This window comes from Nothoprocta perdicaria, unplaced genomic scaffold (assembly GCF_003342845.1).
Source record: "Nothoprocta perdicaria isolate Ctin4 unplaced genomic scaffold, notPer1 scaffold_0, whole genome shotgun sequence".
NCBI classification, from domain to species: Eukaryota; Metazoa; Chordata; class Aves; order Tinamiformes; family Tinamidae; genus Nothoprocta; species Nothoprocta perdicaria.
Genome location: NW_020454092.1, coordinates 12,825,938 through 12,846,201, shown reverse-complemented (window position 1 = coordinate 12,846,201; position 20,264 = coordinate 12,825,938). Strand labels below are relative to the sequence as shown.

Sequence of the window (20,264 nt, the reverse complement as noted above, 5' to 3'; positions counted from 1 at the left end):
GGCTCTGAACATCGCCGGGACCTTTCCAAAGTTGGTCCTCTCTTCCCAAACTGCAGCCGGAGACCCTCCCACCGGAACAGCTGCCGTCCAAAGCCCCCTCGTGCTGCAGGTTTGTGCTCAACCTGCAATAGCCCAGTGCAGCTCTCTAGCAATCCATCCCCCGGGATAAGCCTCTGGCTTCAGGGGCTAATAAAGCACCAATAAAGTTCCATTAAAGACACCAGAGATTCCAGAACAGAGGCAGGCCCTTCATTCTAGTGCCACAATAGTGGATTTGTGCATGGGCATATTTACATATTCTTCTGGTTTAAGGTCTCTGAAAACCCACAGAAATCAGTTGATATACAAATTTTTATTTCATAGATCATTTTGTTGCTCATGAATCTGATTACCACACCAACATCCCCTTCAGTAGTCCCATGCATTCAGTGCTGGGTAGGCTGCCACAGCTACACAGCAGAAACAAGATAAAGATAAAATTTGTGGGATGCAAACACCAATTTTAAAAGGGCAAAACAGATATAGCCTCTAAAATGACCACACTTCTTACAAAGCAAGATATGGTGCATGTGACGTTTGCAACTCTGAGGCATACCTCAGCTGTTAGAGCTTGGAAGAATACCAAGTTAGCATGGTGGATGCAAAGATTTCCAGGAAAATCACAATGAGACACGCTCAATGAGAGCTGCACATAGCTCTGTTGTTTACAAGCTGAGCACTGGAGCAAGCGAGGGCCCCGACAGACAGTTTCTGCATGTGGTAAACAATGACACGAAGCAGTTGAGGAGAGAACAAGATGTGATCATTCAAAGGAAACAACTTGTTTCTGTACTCATAAAACTTCTGAAATTTAGCAAAGTAAAAGTAGACTTCAAATATCCTGAACAACAACAGTGAAATATGGCATTTACCTTGGTTTTCAGCAWCGGAAGAGACCTGAGCTGCATTGCACCTACCAGTCCCTGAGAAACTGTGGGAAATTTGGCAAGCTACTATTAACTCCTGATGCTATTATAATTACAATGCTATCTCTATAATCATTTCCAATCAATTTATGAATTTTATTCTTCTGCAAGCTGCATTAAAACTAGCTGCACAGTTATGCTAAAAATAAACAAGAAAAGCTGGAGCTTCAACAATATGATTTGAACGATATCCTCAAGTGACACTTCAATTGCTACAGTCAAAAGAATTTTTAATATATCTAGTTTTTATAATTTCCTTTGCCTAATATGGAGTTGCAGGGATTCCCAAAACTGCTTCTAATTTTGCCAAATATTTTTGGATAAGTTATCAGACTTGCCTTTCATCCATACTCTTAGCCAGTGCACATTGGCTCTGTGACAGTATTTGCAGGCATTGATGCTGCTGAAGTGTTTCAGCAACAGAAGGAAGCGTGATATGAAAAAAAGAGGAAGAGGTGAGAAAGGACAAATTGATCTGAAGCCCATCCAAACCCAAGAAATTTGATCAAAATCACCAGTACAAAGTTCAGAATGAGTAATTACTCATTCTGTAACACAATCCAGAAAAATCCTGAGGAAAGCCACACACTTTCCTAGACCAAGAGGAAATGTCTGGTGACATAAGMGATTCAGAGATATCCAGAAATTTTCTGAGGCATCTGAGAAGACCATGAGAAGACAAGGGCAAATAACGATGCCCCTTCAGACAAAGTTTCAAGGTCTAAAATGAGAAACATTTGAGAAAGTTTTCTTAAGGGTATTTCTAGAAACAAAGCTTACACATCACAGAGTCAAACACATTTTTAATTCTTGAGTTGAGAAGAATTCCAGCTCCAGAAGTAGAGCTGAAGAAGAATCTACTGTYAGGACAAATACAAGGGGATTAAATTTACTTCTGTTTTGTTTGGTTGTTTTTAARCTGAGAAAGAAGTCAACAGGGGACAAAGAAAATCTGTGTGAATTGAAGGTGAGATCAGGTGTTTATGGATTAYGCAGTTCTTGAGTAACATTTCCATATGTCCTTCCTGGTGCCTGGGCTGCATTACGGCTCTGTRCAGTCACATCTTCTTGGCTCTTCATCCCCATACTGTATCCTCAGCTGAATTCATATAGGATTTGGTAATTCCATCAACTAGATGAGTGAACTGATCTGGATTAAAAATAATCTTGCAGAAAGGGAGCAGATTGATGGGGGAGGAAGAGCTAATGTTCAGACACAGGGATTGTTTTACTTATCCAGGTTATTGCACAGTCCACAGGCGAGCTCAGGTATAGCAGCCACACAACAGACAGCACAGACTCCCTTAAGGCACCAATGCCATAACAAAAAAGGTGTGTGGGAGCACTAGTCTTTTTTAATCTACTTTTTTCTTCCACTCTACTCCATCTATATCAGTCTGATTACAGCAGCATGCACTTGTTCGGAGGTGGTCATAGCTAAAAAACCAAGCTGTTACTATTTAAATTCCTTTTGGAGGTCCCAGCTGGTTAATTGGTGTTACAAATTTAAGGGCAAGCAGTGAGGTTATGTTCACACATCTGCTCATCTCCAGAATAATTGCTTGATCCATACACTCTACAAAAAAGGAGTGCAGGGAACCCAGCATGGACAAATGAGTTGCATGACCACACACTCCACACTGAGCCCTGGGTGACAGCTCCAGCAACAGCAATCAGTGTAATCAGTGCTGATTACAACACGGAGCTTTAGCTACCAAACGCTGACACCTCACACCAGCTTCCTGCTGAGGACAGCACAGGTGGAAAYGCCTGAGGCACCTTCAGTGCTTGGCCAAGGGGAAGCCAATTCCCATAGCTATAAACAGCAATAACAGCTCAGACAACAAGCCTATTTTGGGTGTTTAAAGTAAATGACTTCTAGCAAACTATGCTGTAATTTACTAAACCACAGTCAGCTATAACAAAATACTTTGTGAGGTAACCCTGAACCTGTGCCCTGAACTTTTAGGCAGAAGAATGAGAGATTTAAATCTCTCAAATGAGCATACGGCATAGGAATTGTGGAAGGAACACAGAACACAGGAGAAGGCAAGGGCATTATTCCATAGAAACCACAAAGAAAGAAGGAAAGTAGGGTGGAAYGGCTACAGTGCTGCCAGCGACAGCAGGTGATGCCTCAGGAAGACACGTTCCTGGRCAAGCAGCAGGGATAGTGTCTGGGAGGTGCTCCTCACATCAGAGGTGCTTGAGGAGCCCGACACCACATACCTGTCTCAGCTCACGTGCTCCTTTACCTGGGAATTTTACCAAGCCAAGAGAGAGCGGCCAGGGAGAGGAACACGAGCAGTGGCACGTGCCGACTGCCCAGCCTCTGAGCTCGAGGAACCCGAGGCACCAACTGCTTSACAGAGCATCCACGGTCCTCTTCCACCCCTCCTTTCTGCTGGACTTCATGGATTTGGAGACCAAGGCGGGAGCTAGCTAAGGAACTGACAGAAGCCAGTGATTCGCAGTCCTTCCCAAGGGAAAATACACTGGTACCAACGTGTTGCTTAAATTCAAACCTTACTAGCAGAACAAAGACTGTTTYGTTGTTCTCTCCCATAGGGAGAGCCCACCTCTGTATCCAGCACAGAGTTCTGTTCTGTAGAGGATTCCAGAATAGGCAAGCACCAAAATGAGACTTAAGGAAGGAACAGGTTGGATGGCTCTCCTTGTCATATAAGAGTAACCTCATTTGGAAAGGGAGAGAAAAGAATCATTTGTATAATGACACTTGGAGCAACAGGACCTCAAGATCCCCAGGAATCTCTAGAGGTATCCACACTTTTCCTCAAAGCAAGATATTCACCGCCAGTAATTCAGCATACCCACGCAATTTTACACATCTTAAACAAATTTGAAGACACCAGTACTGTGCCTGAAGCCCCTGCACAGTACACAGCAGGCATAAGTCAGGCTAAGTCAGGCAGTAGTTTAGGATCCACACAGAGATTGTCAGTGACAAAGTAATTACCCAACCTACTTCTTTAGTGGGGTCTCCAAACCCACACGAAGCCAGAGACCTTCRGCTGCCTCTGCTCACTCCTAAGCAGTTAATCATCAAGGAAGGAGCAGCCACCTCCCGGTGCAGCCTCTCAGCACTGAGCTCGTGTCCTGCCACTCCAGCAGCAGCCCATGCTGGGCATGGCAGGAATTCACCAGATCGAGACAACAATTAAGTCAGCTCTAAGCAGAGGGTTAGGTTTTTTATTTTAAAATAAGAGCCTGCCTATTTTTCAGAATATCTTGGTAACAAAGCCGGAAATTATGCAATGGAAAGCTGCCAAGAAAGGGACACGGAAATGAACTTTGGTATTTGGGATGGATGGAGCACCTTTCCAAATAGTCTTAATCCCTGCTAAAGCCCACGCTAAAGCAATAGCTCAAATCAGCCCCAGACCCATACTGCATTCAGTATAAGAATATTCTCTTTAAGGTATAAAAGCTGCCTGAACTATATTTGCAAGACAACAATTACAACACAAGTTTTGCCAGGCTCTGATACCTGGGAGACAGAAGGCTACTTTGCACATAACAGAGAAAGGCACTCAGGGGCTCTCTTAGCTGTGCACAAGAGGGCACGTTAGGATGGACAAGGGGGTGGCAGAGGAAAAAAAAAAGAAAAGAAAAAAGAAAAAAAAAATCCAAACCACTAGTTCCCAGCTGCTTCTGACCACAGCAGGCAAATTAGCTTCACAGACACAACGAACAGTTGAGGATCTCCCTCAYCTTACATTGCAATCCCCAGGAGTCCAGCGCTACTCACCCAAGGGCTGCTTCCTTGCATTTACAAGGCAAGTTGGTTACAACTCCAGGGAAGAACTTGACTTTGATTATGCAAGCAAACCAACAAAAAAATAATTAAAAAATAGAGGAGCAGTGATGGGAGAGAAAAAGGTACTTCAATTCTTTAATTTTTATTTTAAGATACATTCCAATTAGAATTTTATGGTTAAATTATATTTAATAGCTTTAACAAGTAAATCTCAAAAATAYACAGAGGTCTCTTGGGTCAATTATCACTTTTTTGTTTTCTTCTAATGAACGCCCAATGAATTTTCAGGGAGAACTAGGTCATAGATTCAGAGCACAACCTACTAGTTCTTCATTCCTCCTTACGATTTCAAAGTTTATTTATATATTTTGGTCCTTAGTATAGAATTTAAACTTTGAAAAACTTTGAAACTTTATTTTGGTCCTTAGTATAGAATTTAAATAAATAAATCAAAAATCAAAATCCCCAAAGAACAGAGGATGATACAGATCCAGACTGGCCTTTTTAAGTGGTGAAAAACACCAAAGCCAATGAACTAGGATATCAAGGGGAAACTAAACCTCAGAAAAGTATTGAACGACTTGGAAGGAAGCCACTGAAATTCCCACGTCTGGTGTAAATCTGTGCCATGCACACTCTGACAATATGCAAGCTTAAAAAAATGCTAAACTTCACGTACAAAGGARTATACGTGATAAGATAACAATAAAATCTGAGTTTACAGGAAAGTTTTCTTCCTGCGTGGACTGTGGGCAACAGCATTAAAAAGAACAAAAAATCTGAGCSAAGGGAAGGACATGCCAGCTCCTCATCACTTGCAAGTCTGCACCAAAATAACCCAACTGCYGTGTTTATTCTTGAAGCAACCCAACAAAAAAGGTTGATTCTTGTATGGGACTATTTCTTAGCTTCCAGAATATGGTCATAGACATATTCATACACTCTCATCATACATTCATTTTTCATATAGAAATTCATTCACTATCTTTCACTAAAGGACACAGAACCTTTAGTTTTGTTACATATTGAACTCCCCCCCCCACACACACACTTTGAAATTTTTTTTTTTTTTTAAAAAACTTTAAGTACTTCTTTCCCTCCCCGTCCCCTGTATTTTCTAACCAAACACAGATTCACAAGTGTGTAGGCTGCAGACACTCCCCCCATAACTGCATGTTGTAGCTGTCAGCATACAACATTTTGTGGCTGGAAAACCATTCAGTGGCTGAACTGTCCCAGGCTGGCACGTAGGCCACAAACTGCAGCTTAGCTCATCTCGTGGAGTCTACAACGAAAGCTGCCCACAGGCAGCATCTTTTCCATAATAAGATCAGAAATACAAGGGATTGTAGTGTTAACGCAAACATGAGCTACTTTCTTCTACTAAAAGCTCTACGCACCATTCCAGGCTTGTAGGTGACCTCAGATGTACCAAAATAGCCTAATTCACTGAACAGAGGCCTAGTGATGCCATTTCACCAAGTGTTTGCCATTTGCTTTGTGTCAGTGGGAAACCAGGAACCTACTTATGGCATTTTGAACTACTACTGTTGCATTTGTAAGAAGCAGAATTACGTTAGCCTGGGAAAGCAGAGAGCTGGGAAACTGCAATCTCATAACACCTCTCCCCTGAGTTACAACCAGACCCAAATACAGTCCTGCTATCCAGCTCTTAAAGCGAGATACAGCCCTGAGATCATACCTCCCGTTCCCTTGCCAGCAAGGGACTGTCACGCTTTGCATTACGGCATACTTTTTATGAAGTGAAGCCAGCCTGGCTTCAAGTACAACAGTTAAAAAAGAACAAGTTTGGGCACAAWGAATTAGAGCAAACATGCACCTAGCCCTAAATCCAATGTCTAACTATGTCCACTAGCAAACGTTTCAGTAAAGAGACAAAGAAACAGGGTATGTAAAGCCAYACTCTGCTCTCAACATCTTTTTTGGCTTCCAGCCTCTTGTGACTTAAGTATTTCCTTGCCAGTGACTGTATCTGAATCCATGTGTTTTATGGATTTTGATAGATCATTCTCCCATGAATTCCGTGTAAATGCTTGTCAATCTACTTTTTTGTCCCCGAAAAAAACTCCTTCTCAGGGAAAGCAACTAAAAATAGCATGCAAAAACACTTGGCTTTCTTTATTTTAACCCTGATCCACACTTCCATTTGCTATCTCTGAATGCCATACACAGAGATGTAATCACTTAAGCATCTTCTCCCATTCATTATTTTATCATCAACGCCTTCTTTCTACCTCGTAAGTCTCTATTTAGTCTTTCTGAAGATGAAGATTGTTCCATTCACTGCTTATTCCTCATTATTATATATACACACTTATTCCTTCTATATTCATTTTGAAATTCATTGAATAGAAGTACAAGTATTTTTGAAGACAGAGGTATACTGTGTATTTATATAATAGCATAAACTTCTCAGTTTTTATGCATTTCTCTCAATAATTCCTTGGGCTTTACTGGTCTTTTAACTAACACTAATCAAAAAGGTGCAGAACTATTCGCAGCGATTCCAAGATGTGTTTCCTAATTTGTAAGACACATCCAAGTCCCTTATCAGCCAWGTGCTGTTAGATCAGTCGTTCCCACAAAAACTACCTTACATTTATCTGAACGGAATTTGGCCTGCTATTTTATTGCCCATCACTCAGTACTGCGAGATTTCTCTGACAYTCCGCATAGTTAGCTTTGGTCTTGCTACCTGGAAAAACTTGTCAGCACTTTGCTATTTATTCTGTGCTCTGGCTATTTTACGAACCCTTGAAGCAGCACAGATCCCTGTACATTCTCTATAGGACTCCAGGGGTAACCTCCCTGCATTGTGTAACGTTATTATTTCCATTGAGTTCACCATCATTGCATAGTTATTAACTCCCTATAGGATTATACCAGTTTAATTTCCCAACAGTCTCTGAAATTCCACGATTTTTTCAGACATTCTAGCCATGCTCTATCAGTTGTTACCTTTAACAAATGTTCCTTCGGTCATTCAAACAACCTGAACAGATTTACAAAGCTGGATTTCCTTTTGCTGAAGACAACTGACTCTTCCCCATTATCACCTTTTTTCCTGTGACTATTAATTTAAATGTATAGATACAGTTTCTATCACGGTGGCTAATACTAAAAAAACAGGCTCACTGGTGGTTTCCAGATTCCTAAAATATCTATTCTCTCTTTTCAAAACTCAAGCACCTTTACTGCTCTTCATTCTTCCATTCTAAGGTCAACTTAAGTAATAATTTTATACAACCATATGCAAATCTGCAATTTCATGACAGAGTTTTTCCTAGAAATTCCTGGCACTGTGTTGCTCAAAAACATCCATGTTCTGTCAGCTCCCCYAGTTTGTCCCCCGCCAGGAGGGAGGTTTCCTTTATGGGACTATTCTGCAGCCAGCAGTGAAGCAAATAACTTCTCTGTTATGTCTTTATCTTCCTTTAGCTCACACGTAATGTTATGATCATCTACCAGCTCATCAGGACCTCTGGCAGACTTTTGACTTCTGACATATAAACATTTTATATTTTATGTCTTTATAAAGTTGCCCCTCAACATTTTTTGGTGTACTTCACTACATTTTTATATTTGACTTGCCAACGTTAGTGGTCTTTCCTATTCTCCTCATTTGGATATAACATCTGCAGAAAGGAGGCTTGTTCTTCAGAAAGACAACTTGTTTCTCATTTGCTTTATCACTTAAGTCAATCCAGGTTTATACTTTTATGGCTTTCCTTCAATCTCTCATTTCTACCCCCTTTTAAGTGCTTCACCTTAACCTAGGCACAGTATTCTAGCCGATTTGTTTTGTTTTTAATGGGTAAAGAACAAACCCCAAATTTTCTTGACATACATGAAAAATTTAAGCTGTGAAGCTTCATGAAGCTTTTTGGCATTTGTTTTAAAAGGAGACTTGTCCTCTTCTAAAAGCATGAACTGTATTTGTTACTCTCAGACATCTACTTTTGCATTTAGATGTTTTCATATATATTTTACTGACCTGTGGTCATTTAAATCGGGCAATCCAGATTGTTCTGCAAAAGTAACCAATCATTCATATAGTGCTCCCCAGTAAGYGTACCATCTGCAAACTTAACCTAGGATTCTTTCCAGCTAGGATCATTGATGGAAACATTAAGTATTGTTAGAATGAGAAACCATTGACAGAGGCACTCACAAAAATAACCCCACTTAGTCTTCCCTTACCAGCAATCACATTTTGAGATTTCCCAAAGCATCGCTCTTCAGTCCATTTAGTGAATACTTTTGCTTGGTAAAGTCAAAAGCCACATTTTCACCATTAAAGCAGCACTTAACAAGAAGAGTTACATCCTCTGAAAAATATTTATTCTATCTGAACTATTTCCATCATATTTTGCCTATTTACATTTAAAATCGCATGAAAAAGTCAGGAACCTTGCGAAAGGGAAAACATTTATTCATTTTATTCATGCTTGAAAACAGCCAAACCAACTTTATCTAAATAAAAAAAATACATTTTCTTTTTTCCAGGGCAAAGATGTCAGCCTGAGAGAGGACATTTTTCTAATGGCATGAGCAACTGAAAAAAAAAATCTACAAGAGTTCTAAATATTCTAAAAGAAGAGATACTTGGTGTGATAATTTTTAATTTGTATAGTTCTGTGACTGTGAAGGAAATTACACAAGAAACAGTAGGTGACAGTGAAGCACGAAATTCACTGCAGCACTAGGGCTCAGGCATCCTTATATGAATTCCAGTTAAAATACTGGAAAGTCAGATTTGAAACTGAGTTAATAAAGAAGAAAGAATATCCTGGAAAAAAAATTGTTTATAAAATTTAGGTGTCTCATTAGGGAAGCAACTGAATACTAATCCCTAGTAAGAAAGRCTCAGAACTATGTGATTTTTTTTTCCAAATTCTCCCAGAAACAAGGTACTACCATTATTACCAGACTCTCCATCAACTGAATCTTTAAATCAAGATAACTAGCCTGTGATCCATGATAATATCACCAGGAGGAAAAAACATCCTGCCTTGGATTGTGAAAGAACTCAAGCTATAGGAACTATCTGTTCTCCAGAGCATTGGCCTTCACAGCACTTACGTTATTTCCAGAGAAAGAATAAAGAATAACAGCTATAGAAAAAGCAGGTATAGTTCAACTTTTGAAGACAGGAAGGCTTTAGCTAGAGACATCTCACCTTTGTWAAATTGCTCCATCTCCCTCTTCTGTACTATTTACAGCTAAAACATACACAAATGCAGATTTGAACGTACTCAGACCTCTTACAAAAAGATGAGGATGATAAYGTATCTGCCTACAGTTTTATTGTTTATTTAGACTCTATGCAGAGTTCCAAAATTCACACGACAGATAATACAGACTGTTGTTTGCTTTACGCTGGCATTAGAGATCACTGCCTCAACACTTGCTGTTTTGCTTTCTTTTTAAGGTCTGGCACCAGCATCTTACGATTACAGGACAATCTCAGATATTCTTTTTWAAAAGTTTCCAGATCCCAAGCTTGCCAATAAAAACAAAGACAGAAMATTACCACTTTTAAGACCGGTTAGAGGGTCATGGTCATCCAATCTAATCTCCACGTGGGTAAGGCACGGAATCTCCCCCCAGACAGATAGAGCGTATCATTTAGAAAACKGCCAACTGCATTTAAAAAAGTCAGCAACCTCTTTTGACAAGTAGATTCCAGAGATCTTACCCGCACACTTTGGAAGCTTATACGCAAAAATCAAAAAACATTTCAACTTTCCCTTTGATGAAGCAAACACACTGGAACCCTGAAGCCTCAACGGTCCAATGTTCATCTCTCCAATCTATACTCTGAACCAGCCCCCAGCATTTCTATACACTCCAGAAATGCAGGAGCCACATGGAGTGCCGAGAAGAACCATAAGTCAAATTTTAAAATAAACAATTTTGATTTACCTGTTATGACTACATTCCTCATTTCTAAGAGCTTTCAAACAAAAGAACTGCAATGGATTTTCCACTCTTCCTGAGGGAAAGAAATTCTGAAGAAACTAAGAACACTTTAGATAATAAAAGCTTTCAAACTCAATAGGATGCACAACGTATTAATCACATGTCTCAGCCTCTCCAGGCCCCCTTTGGAAAACACTACTGCAAAAAGCCTCCAGGCACCTGCTCTGTTGTCAAAAAAACACCATGCTTGACTACTTTAAATGACTTAATCTGTCACTGCATGACTTGAGCTTTCTAGGAATTGGATCATCTGGTACCAGCAGTGAACTTGACCACCCATCTGTAGCACACACTGACAGCACAATTTGTTATATTGTTTAAGACAGAGATTGTTGCATTCCTGGCGCAAGCTCACAGTCAGACTGAAATCAATTAAACTGTTGCCACTGACCTCTCACATAACCCAAAGTTTTCACGCTGGTTTCCACTGGCACCAATAGAGCAACAGATTAATGCCAATTTTCAGGACAGCTGCAGCCAAACACCCACTCTGAGACATGAGAAATTATTAGGGAGGAGAAAAATAGTGGTAGACTCATGACTTACTTTGGGAAGATGACAGTCATGAGCGCCGATGCATAACCAGGCTTGCACACTCCTTCAGAGAAATTTGCATATTTTGATGCCAATTCTGGAGGCCTGTGGAAAAAAATAAGGAGAGAGTCAGGATCCTCCCAGTAAGTGGARCATTACACCAGTAAGGTGTAATCACCCAAGTCATTTTATTATTTGTCCTTAAGGGTTCTTCTCAAAAGTAGCTGTGACGAGTAACAGGGAACACAGATGGTTTTTATTTCTTGTTCTGTAGTATCACAGGAGAACATCAACAGAGCATCAAAGATAACTTTAGATAACTAATAGATAACTAATAGAGCTAAACCTGAAGGAAGGTACTAGGAGGGTAATCCTCCTGGAGGAAAAACAGATATTTTAAACTYTTACCTTTCAAAAGGGATAAATTAAAGATAACAACTTGTTTCAGTCATTTTTTTTTCCACGAGTATGATAGAAGTAAAACTCTAGGGAAAATCCTATTTAGAAGATAGCTTTCAAACAARTCATGGTATAAGAAATAGTGTTCTCTCAGAAAACTGTGTTTACTGTTACACATTCAAAGGAGACTGCAAGTGCTCACCAAGTGCTCACCACCAGTAGGAGATGTATGCATTGTATATAATACACCGTTTTGATAACAGTAAGCATATAACAAAAGGAATTTTCCTTACATATCAACATAAGCAAATAAATGAAACACAGTGTAGATTCACTGAGAAAATCCACAAAAGTTATTTTGGAGAGCCCATTACTATCACAACCTGCTTTCTTTTCCAAACATGTAGCATGTGCTACAATAGCAGCTTAACCAGCAAACTTCTGCTAAATGAAGAGGCAGATCAGGGAGCTCAGCTGCTGAGCTGGGCATTTAGCTTTATGATTATCCACATGCACTACAAAAACTCCTAAACCTATACTATCCAAAAAGAGTAGCCTACTTCTGCTCAGTAGTCATCTAAGCTTTCCACACCTGGAAAAGAATGTAAACAAGATAAAAGGTTATTTTAAGTTGGGAATTTCCTATGTTAAGACTTTTATAGATAAAAAGGCCTAGAAGAAGCATAAAATGATACGAATCCAATTCTTGTTCTATTACGAATGTTTCCTGTATGATTTTGGTCAAAATATTTAATCTTTTACAATCTTAATTCCTCTTCTAGTAAAATGGACATAGCAATATATTTGACCCCGTATAGTGGCATTTATTTATACCAGAGATTATATTTCTCTAAATACATAGGAGAGATACGGATATAATGAATTGTCAAGCACAACAGGAACCCATTTGTTTGGTTTTCATAGATGATATGATAATACTTATTTCTAAACAAGGGAGATTAGCAAGTTCCTAAGTTGTTAGGGCCTGGAATCTCTAAGATCTGCTCGGAATGATTTGTGGTTTTGACTCCAGTAAGGCTCTTATAAATAGGCACGGGAAGGAAAGGACTGCCATTGCTGACAAAACAGAAATTAACACTACTAATTGAAACATTAACACAATACTTGGTTCATTTTGTTCATTAGTACTTTACAACAAAATGAGAAGTGCCAAAGTAGCTTAGAGGCATCAAGTAGCTTGTGTACCCCAGACAGACAAACAGGAATCCTGCATAAGCATTGCTATGTTTTTTGCAACCCAGAATGTTTTAATAGTGTTAGAATATGGCACAGGGACCACATATGCACAGACCACAGCTCATTGCTGCACCCCAGCATTTCAGAGATGAAGACATGCAGGCAAATAAGGGCGTTATCAAGAAAACAAAATTTATTACCGGATTTTTAGGATTTAAACAAGATAGAGACACATCAATATCAAAATCTTCCTAAAGAAGTTYAGAGCAACTGGAATTTATCTGTAGCCACCACAGCAGTGAGTCACTGCTGGCAAACTTCCTCGCTATTTGAATAGCAGGCCTTTCCCAAGTGACCTCAGGGCTCCCACAAAATACCTTGTGCCACACAACAAGGCATTTTTCTCTCCTCTGCCTTAAYGGTGCTCTCATTGTCGAATTAAAATGTCACTCAAGCGCCCATYATGGTGTTTCTGTACACGAAGGGTAGGCTGGAGCCCTGTTGCATTTGACTCATCTAGAAGGGGCAATCAGGCCCGCATGCGAAGATTGAGCTGTCAATTACAAAAACCACAAAGATACTCAGAACTACTAAAGCCCGAGGGGCAAAGCTGTTAACATTTCTTGGATGTGATGAAATCCATGATCTAGGGCGCCAGAGGCAAAACGATTCTCGTAGGCCAATTGTAGCTGCCACCTCGCATCATTCAGCGTCGGTTCCTCTCCTCCGCTCTAGCCGCGTATCGAGCGAGGCAGCTACACAAAGCTACAAGTGGGAACTCTACTTTTCAAGTCCATCCCTGGACATTTTTATTTGTCTAGTTTCTCTAGGCTACACATTTGGGCCATGCTGCCAYTGCCAGCACGCTCATAATTATAAACCTAGGTTAGTAATGGTTCAAAACAAAATGTTGGAATAAGGCCACGCACAGTCCTGCTCTCTGCCATTCTGCTGTCTCACAAAGCTATSCAAGCTAACGTCACTTCAGATATGTAAACTTGCTCTGAATTTCTGAAAGATTCACAGGTTGCTTTTCCATAAAGCAGGCTAAAAAACTTCATGCTCTATAAAGCTGTTGCTAGAGGTGCGAGGTGTAATACTACGCTTATTCCTAACAAAGTCAGCTCTGTAAAAAATCACACTGCTTTTGGTATTGAGACAGTTCTGCAACAAAAGCAACCTACAGAACTGTATGAAAAACCATCTCCTCCATATTTGACAATAATATACTTAATACAGAGTTGCATAAATTGCTATTTTCAATCAAGAAATCTCTTCTTCTCTAATTATATTTATTTCCAAATTGAAGAAATAGTACTACTGAACAGACATTCTGCAAAAGCAGTCAGACAGTTTACCAGAACACCATGCATTACAAGAGCTTACATTCCATGGATATAATTAGATGACACTATGGGCCCTTAACTTTGGGGCAGATTTTGTGCAGGATAAGCTCATTAAAATAATAAATCTTCAAGAATGAAAGAAAGTTACAATTCAAAGTCAGTAACTGTAAACATTTCAAATTTTAAACATATGTCTGCAAAAGGTAAAGGAAAGCAATCGTCTTATTCCACTAAAAAGAAAATGGACTCCTGCCTTAAAAACTAAACAAAACAAAAAACCCAAACAAGCTTTTCTCCAATGGACAAGCACACGAATTTTCCCTAACATTTTCTGATTCCATATACTGTTCCATGGCCATCAGTTTTCCAACTTGGTCCAGTTAGAAAGCCAGCTGCCTTCAGAAAATTTAGAAAAAAAAGGAACAAGATTTTTCCATCTACTTGCTTTTGGCAAACAAGTGTCTTTTTAAAATCTCAAATATGAGAGTTTCACCAGGCTAAATTCTTTCATTGTGTCTTCATCAGGGATAGCATGTTAACCTCATAGGAGTACAATCTAAATTAATCTAGAAGAAATTAGTACTAAATTCAGTTATTAGGCTACTAAAGCCCACAAGTGCCACTTGAAGTACCCAGGAACCACTGCACAGTGAGAGACCTTTGTGGGATCTGCTTCAAAAGTGTAGTACTGCTCCAAGATGCTAGTGAAGASATAGCCACAGTAGTTGGGGTGTGTGTCTGTTTTTTAATTAATATCAAGAGGTCTGAGATCTTTGAGCAATATGTTCTATGCAGAATTTATAGACTAATAAAAAGCAACTTTCCAGTCCTCAATATGCTTTTTTTCATAAAAATCTCATGGTCTTGTGAAGCATAAAAGCCCACTGGAGAGGGAAAAGCCCTGATTCAAAACCATAAACCAAGCCTCCCTTCCCAGCTGGCAGGAATCTCTACTAAGGAGATGGATGAGAAACTAAGTGCCTATATGAATTCTCCTCTATAGCCCTTCAGCCTCACAGCAAATATCATCAGTCCACATAAAAACATGGGTGGGTCTGGCCATGCAGTTCTTTTCACCGTTCTCTAGCTGTCCCTGTAGAGCAACAACAGAAGAGAGGTCATTAACTCCAAGAACAGCTGAGGGAACATGCACAGCAGCCATTGCCCATAGACCAGAAACAACAGAGGACTGAAAAATGTGTCTGCACATCTAACTTGGAGTCATGCTAAACATGTCATTTGTCAGGCAGCATCTCCCTGAGCACAGGATACTATGGAAACATGAAATGCTGATGAACCTTCCCTCTCTTTCCCTTGCTGGAACTTTTGGCAGGAGTGCAACATGGTGGAGAAAACACTGCAGCAGGAGCTTAAGCAACTTTTACAATAGTTATACTGGAAATTTCCAGACTTTGGTTCAAAGAGTGACATGAACTGAACATATGATAATTGTTGTTTTTCTTATTTCAGGTAAGGAAAAAATAAAAAGAAAAAAAAAAAAAAAAGGAATGAGAAGATTGAAAAAAAAGACAAGGAAATGCTTATACTGAGAAAGACAGGAAATGCATCTATCACTACTGCCAGCTAAATACATGTAAATATTTTCAATTTTTACTTCAGTATGTAAGCAAACTCCTCAGGGAGGCTGTATGCCTGAGTAGGAAGCAAGATGGCCCAAATCTCTCCTTCTGAAAAAGATATGATCCATGTTAAAAAAAATGTCCTGGTCTGTTCCTCCACCAAGAATCGTGGCTTCTCACAAAATTAATTTCTTAGCAGAGATGATCATCAACGGGTATTTATATTTATTTGTTTGGATTATCCCAGAACACCAGCTGAAGTGGATTAGGTTACATTAAACCATCTCAGAGAAACAAAGTTTTGAAGATACTCTATTAAAAGCCACAACCCATTGCCATGGCCCTACATGAAGGCAAGATGCAGCATCAGGGTTTTCTTTGGGAAACACATGCTAGATGCAGGGACACTGGAAGCCAAAATCCCATTAATGCAACTGGCAATGTCRTTCACCCTTTGAGAAAAAATTATCTTTGCACAAACACACTGAAGAGGTTTTCAGCCACAAAAACCATGAGGATGCTCATTCCTTGCTAAATTCCATTTCAGGTCTTTGACATAATTGAAAAAGACATTCCTGCCCTGGAATTAAATCACTAAGCAGAATCAGGAATTTCAGATTAGTTTCAACAGTACAAAATTCATAAACATCTTCAAAAACACAGTCATAGGAGATTTCTTTGCCACGAAGGACTACATCATTGTACCATCTCTTAAAGCACCAAGAATCCAACAGCATTGCAATACAAAAATGGCAATCTGGAACCTCAATTAATAATCTTTTATCATCTCCTAAACAAGCCTTTGCATCCCTGTGCACAAAACTTTGACAGGATAGAAAGCCTAGAAAGAGAACTAAATACTGAGTTAATAAAATTGCAGAGGATGTAGGTAAAATCCCAAGAGTTCATAGCTCATTTTGTATGTGATCTCATGCTGCACATTACTCAAAAGGATTCAACAACACTCCCATATTCCTAAACCTCCTCGTCTCCTCCCGTTTAACAACTTCCCTAGCTTGTTTTTAAGAATGTTTGCTGTTGCATCTTAGTAGTAGCACAGAAAAAAGAATCAAAAAAAAAGTATTCAAATAGACACTGATAGTGAGTAGAGAAAAATATATCATTTGAGATTTTAAAAAAAGAAATAGGGAAAGGAGAAAGCAACTGGCTTAAATATTATTTGTTAGACTAAACAAAAAGGATGAATTATACAAACTTGATTTTCACATAAGACAGCTGTTCTCTGAAGGTAGAAAATGTGAAATTGTAAATACGAGGATGACTTCTTACCAACTTTTCAGTTAGTTAAAAATAAACTTTGAATAAAGAAATTTAGAACTTAAAAATAATGTACTTTTCTGATAATCCAGCATCATTCCTCAAACTATATTTTTTTGAATTCTATATTTTGTATTTTCTATTTATTTCAATAGGTTTCAGTTTCAATAAGCACAGGATTTTTTTTTCCCCCCTTTGGACAAATAAGAGACAAAGATGATGTAAACAGAGAAGAGTCACTTCTTATTTGGAGACAATTGGGACTCATTTCGCAGTCAATATCATCCTCTCCTTTGCAGTCAACAGAGAGAAATTAGTACCTGAATTCCTTTCCAAAATCACTAAAGAGGCTAAACTCAAACCTTGTAAAAATAAAATGTCACATTTAAATACCACTCAAAAACTCACTACTTGCACAGTGGCCATAAAAAAGTGAGTCAGTTAAAAGTCTGATGAAAAAATTTGTTTGCTTATCGCATCCATTTGCACACAACAAAGTAAGAAAATATATTGAAACATCATATTTTTGTTGCTATAACTCTTGGTGTTCATCACCAACCCTCATCTGTTACACCTAAAAGTTGGCAATGCTTTCTTTGGATCTGGAACAGTATCCTTCTGTTTGCAGTGTAATAAATCAAGCAGTGTGGGTCCAGAAAAGACAAACAAGTGCTAAAGAAATTACAACAAATAACTCCATCCAATTAGACTTCAGGAATCCCCTGCTCAAATTAGCAGGAACCAGTCACAAGAGGCTAGAGYTGGGAGCAGGGAAAAAAAAAGCAACTTCCTGAAAATTAATAATCGAAATCCTAACTTAAGTCTGCATAYAGTAAAGTCTAGCAGATTTAAATAATAAATACTAGCAGCTAGTCGTTTTAGGCACAAAATCAGTTATGATTTAGCTTATCAATTTTGATTTCTAAAACATAAGAAATAACTCATTCTAGAGCAGAATCATGCTTGCATATATTTATTTTAGAGAAACTTTACAGCATTAAGCTGGGTTTAAGAGCATACTACAGCAGAACAACAAGGAAAAGATTAATAGTGAATTATTATTTATCATATCTTAAGAACTAGGGATACCAAAGAGATCTTCAAGACAGGAAAATTCAGAGAAAGGAGCACTTCCTCATATGACTTATAGTTATTCAGACTCATTACACAGCATGCTATAGAAGTCAGAAGTAGAAATCGGAAGAAAAGATACTGATAAGATCTAAATTCATCTCAAACTCAGTAACAGCAAACCTGCATTCTCTGGGACCTGCCAGAGCAAAAAGCATTTCACACAGTTGGATGTTTTCTCCTTCCCCAAAGAATTCCACTGATTCCTTCGGAACACAAGATCCTGGAGTAGGTGAATCTTCAGATTGGCCATTCCTATTTCCCTGTAAAGGCATTTAATGGTATTAGCCCTTCATGATCCTCTAGCTCAACCTTAAGAAAATAAATTCCACTCAGCAGGAGTAAAAAAGTCTCTTAGCTGCCTGGTAGCAAATCTTAATAAGAATAGTTTAAAACACTCCTTTTTCACTTTCTTGGATAACTTTGCAGCAATTTGTTAAGGAATAACAAACTTAATTCTTTTTAATCAAGGGGGGAAAAAAAAAGAAGAGGACTTTGGATACGGCAATGGCTTTTTTTTATTTTTTTTTTAAATGTCATCCCCTGGGCTGTATTAAAATTTAGAAGAAAAAAGTTGGTCAATGAACAAATTGTTTCAGGTGGTATGTGGAGAGTAGTCCACAATTGAGGGATGTGGTTTAACAGTAATTTTACAATTATACAGCCACAAAGGCCTGGAGTTTTCTCACTCTCCTTCCTGAAGGAACAGTGTTCAAACAAAGCTGTTTTCACTGACATATATTAGAGACAAATGCCATGAATTTGAACACACATCAATCAATCTGGTAAGCACACAATGAAGTCTTAAAAAGCAGAGGGCTATATACTGAGGGGAAAGTATTTCCTCCAGAAATAACACATAGTAACCGGGACTGGAAGTTAATCGAAATGGAAGAACACTTGCAGAGAGGGTGACAAACACTAACAAAATCCAAATCACTGTAGGGCAAACAAGGAAGAATAAGGAAGAATAACCAGAACAATCCACGGTAAGAACAGCTGCAGAGCCACCCAGATCAAACCCCTCTCCTGTTTACTCCATATATTGTTCTAGGGAAAGTTCTTCTACTAAAATGATTTCTTTTAAACTTCAAAGAGCATCTATTCATCTGAAAAGGCCATCCAACCAACACCCGAACTGCCACGTGTAACGATGATGTGCCCGAGACCTGCATGAAGTTTGTCACAGAAGCAGAACTGTGTACACACCACGTCATCACCCCTTCTTTCATCCTCATCTCATCCTCAACTTTCTTCTAATTTCAGACTGATGCTCAGTGAGGCTCTTCATGGGTTCTAAAACAGTACACATCGAGAGGACTGTCTAACTGGCTTGGTGAAAAAAAGTTTAAAAAATTAAAAAAAAAGATGACAGTACTGAAMAGAAAAATAAAATAACCTTCTAGCCTATCCTCCTTGTAATAAGCTATGGACCGTGGTTTCACAGCCTATCCCTGCCTGCCAGGTCATCATCCTAGCTTCTCCTTTTAGGCAATTCTTAATTACAGCAGCAGTTTCCTGTTTTCTTTCAGCATAGATGAAATATTGATTCCTTGACCGAGAGATTTTAATCATGGCTGTTAAAAGCACTGTTTGATTTTACTGTCCTTCTCCAGCAAGCGGAAAGTTGGTGTGTGTTTATTCCACCCAACTCTTCCCTGCCTTGACAACTTAATCCATAGCCTTAAGTTTTATTTACAGTCTTACCAGCCATACACACAATCCAACTTTGATGTATCTGGTCACATTACAGCAAGACAGATTTAGAGGCGCTGTCCCTTCCTACAAACCACACCTAAAAATTGTCCTCACCAGCTACAGAAAGATAAGTGAGGAGATGACGACRAATCTCTGTCTAACCAAAGAATCATGATTTTTCAGAGCAAGTGTCAGGCCTCAGAAGCAGGCTTGATAAATATCAAAACGTCTCCTTGACAAAATGCTTCTGAGTCTACCATTTAGAAAGGCCAGAGGAGGATTCCCTAATACTTGGGCAATCAATGGCACAGATGAAGCGATGAGTGCCAATGTTTTAGCATAAATCTATATCAAA

The 20,264-nt window shown here is 39.0% G+C and overlaps 1 protein-coding gene across 4 annotated transcripts in view; it reads right to left on the bottom strand.

Annotated features, from left to right (window-relative positions):
* The window catches only part of ST3GAL3 (ST3 beta-galactoside alpha-2,3-sialyltransferase 3), a 164,218-nt gene that overhangs the window by 95,623 nt on the left and 48,331 nt on the right, over positions 1-20,264 (bottom strand). For all 4 annotated transcript variants that reach the window (XM_026033328.1, XM_026033334.1, XM_026033342.1 and 1 more), the window contains one exon: positions 11,293-11,385. In XM_026033328.1, the coding sequence (XP_025889113.1) occupies positions 11,293-11,385 (93 nt within the window). The remainder of the gene's footprint in view (positions 1-11,292; positions 11,386-20,264) is intronic.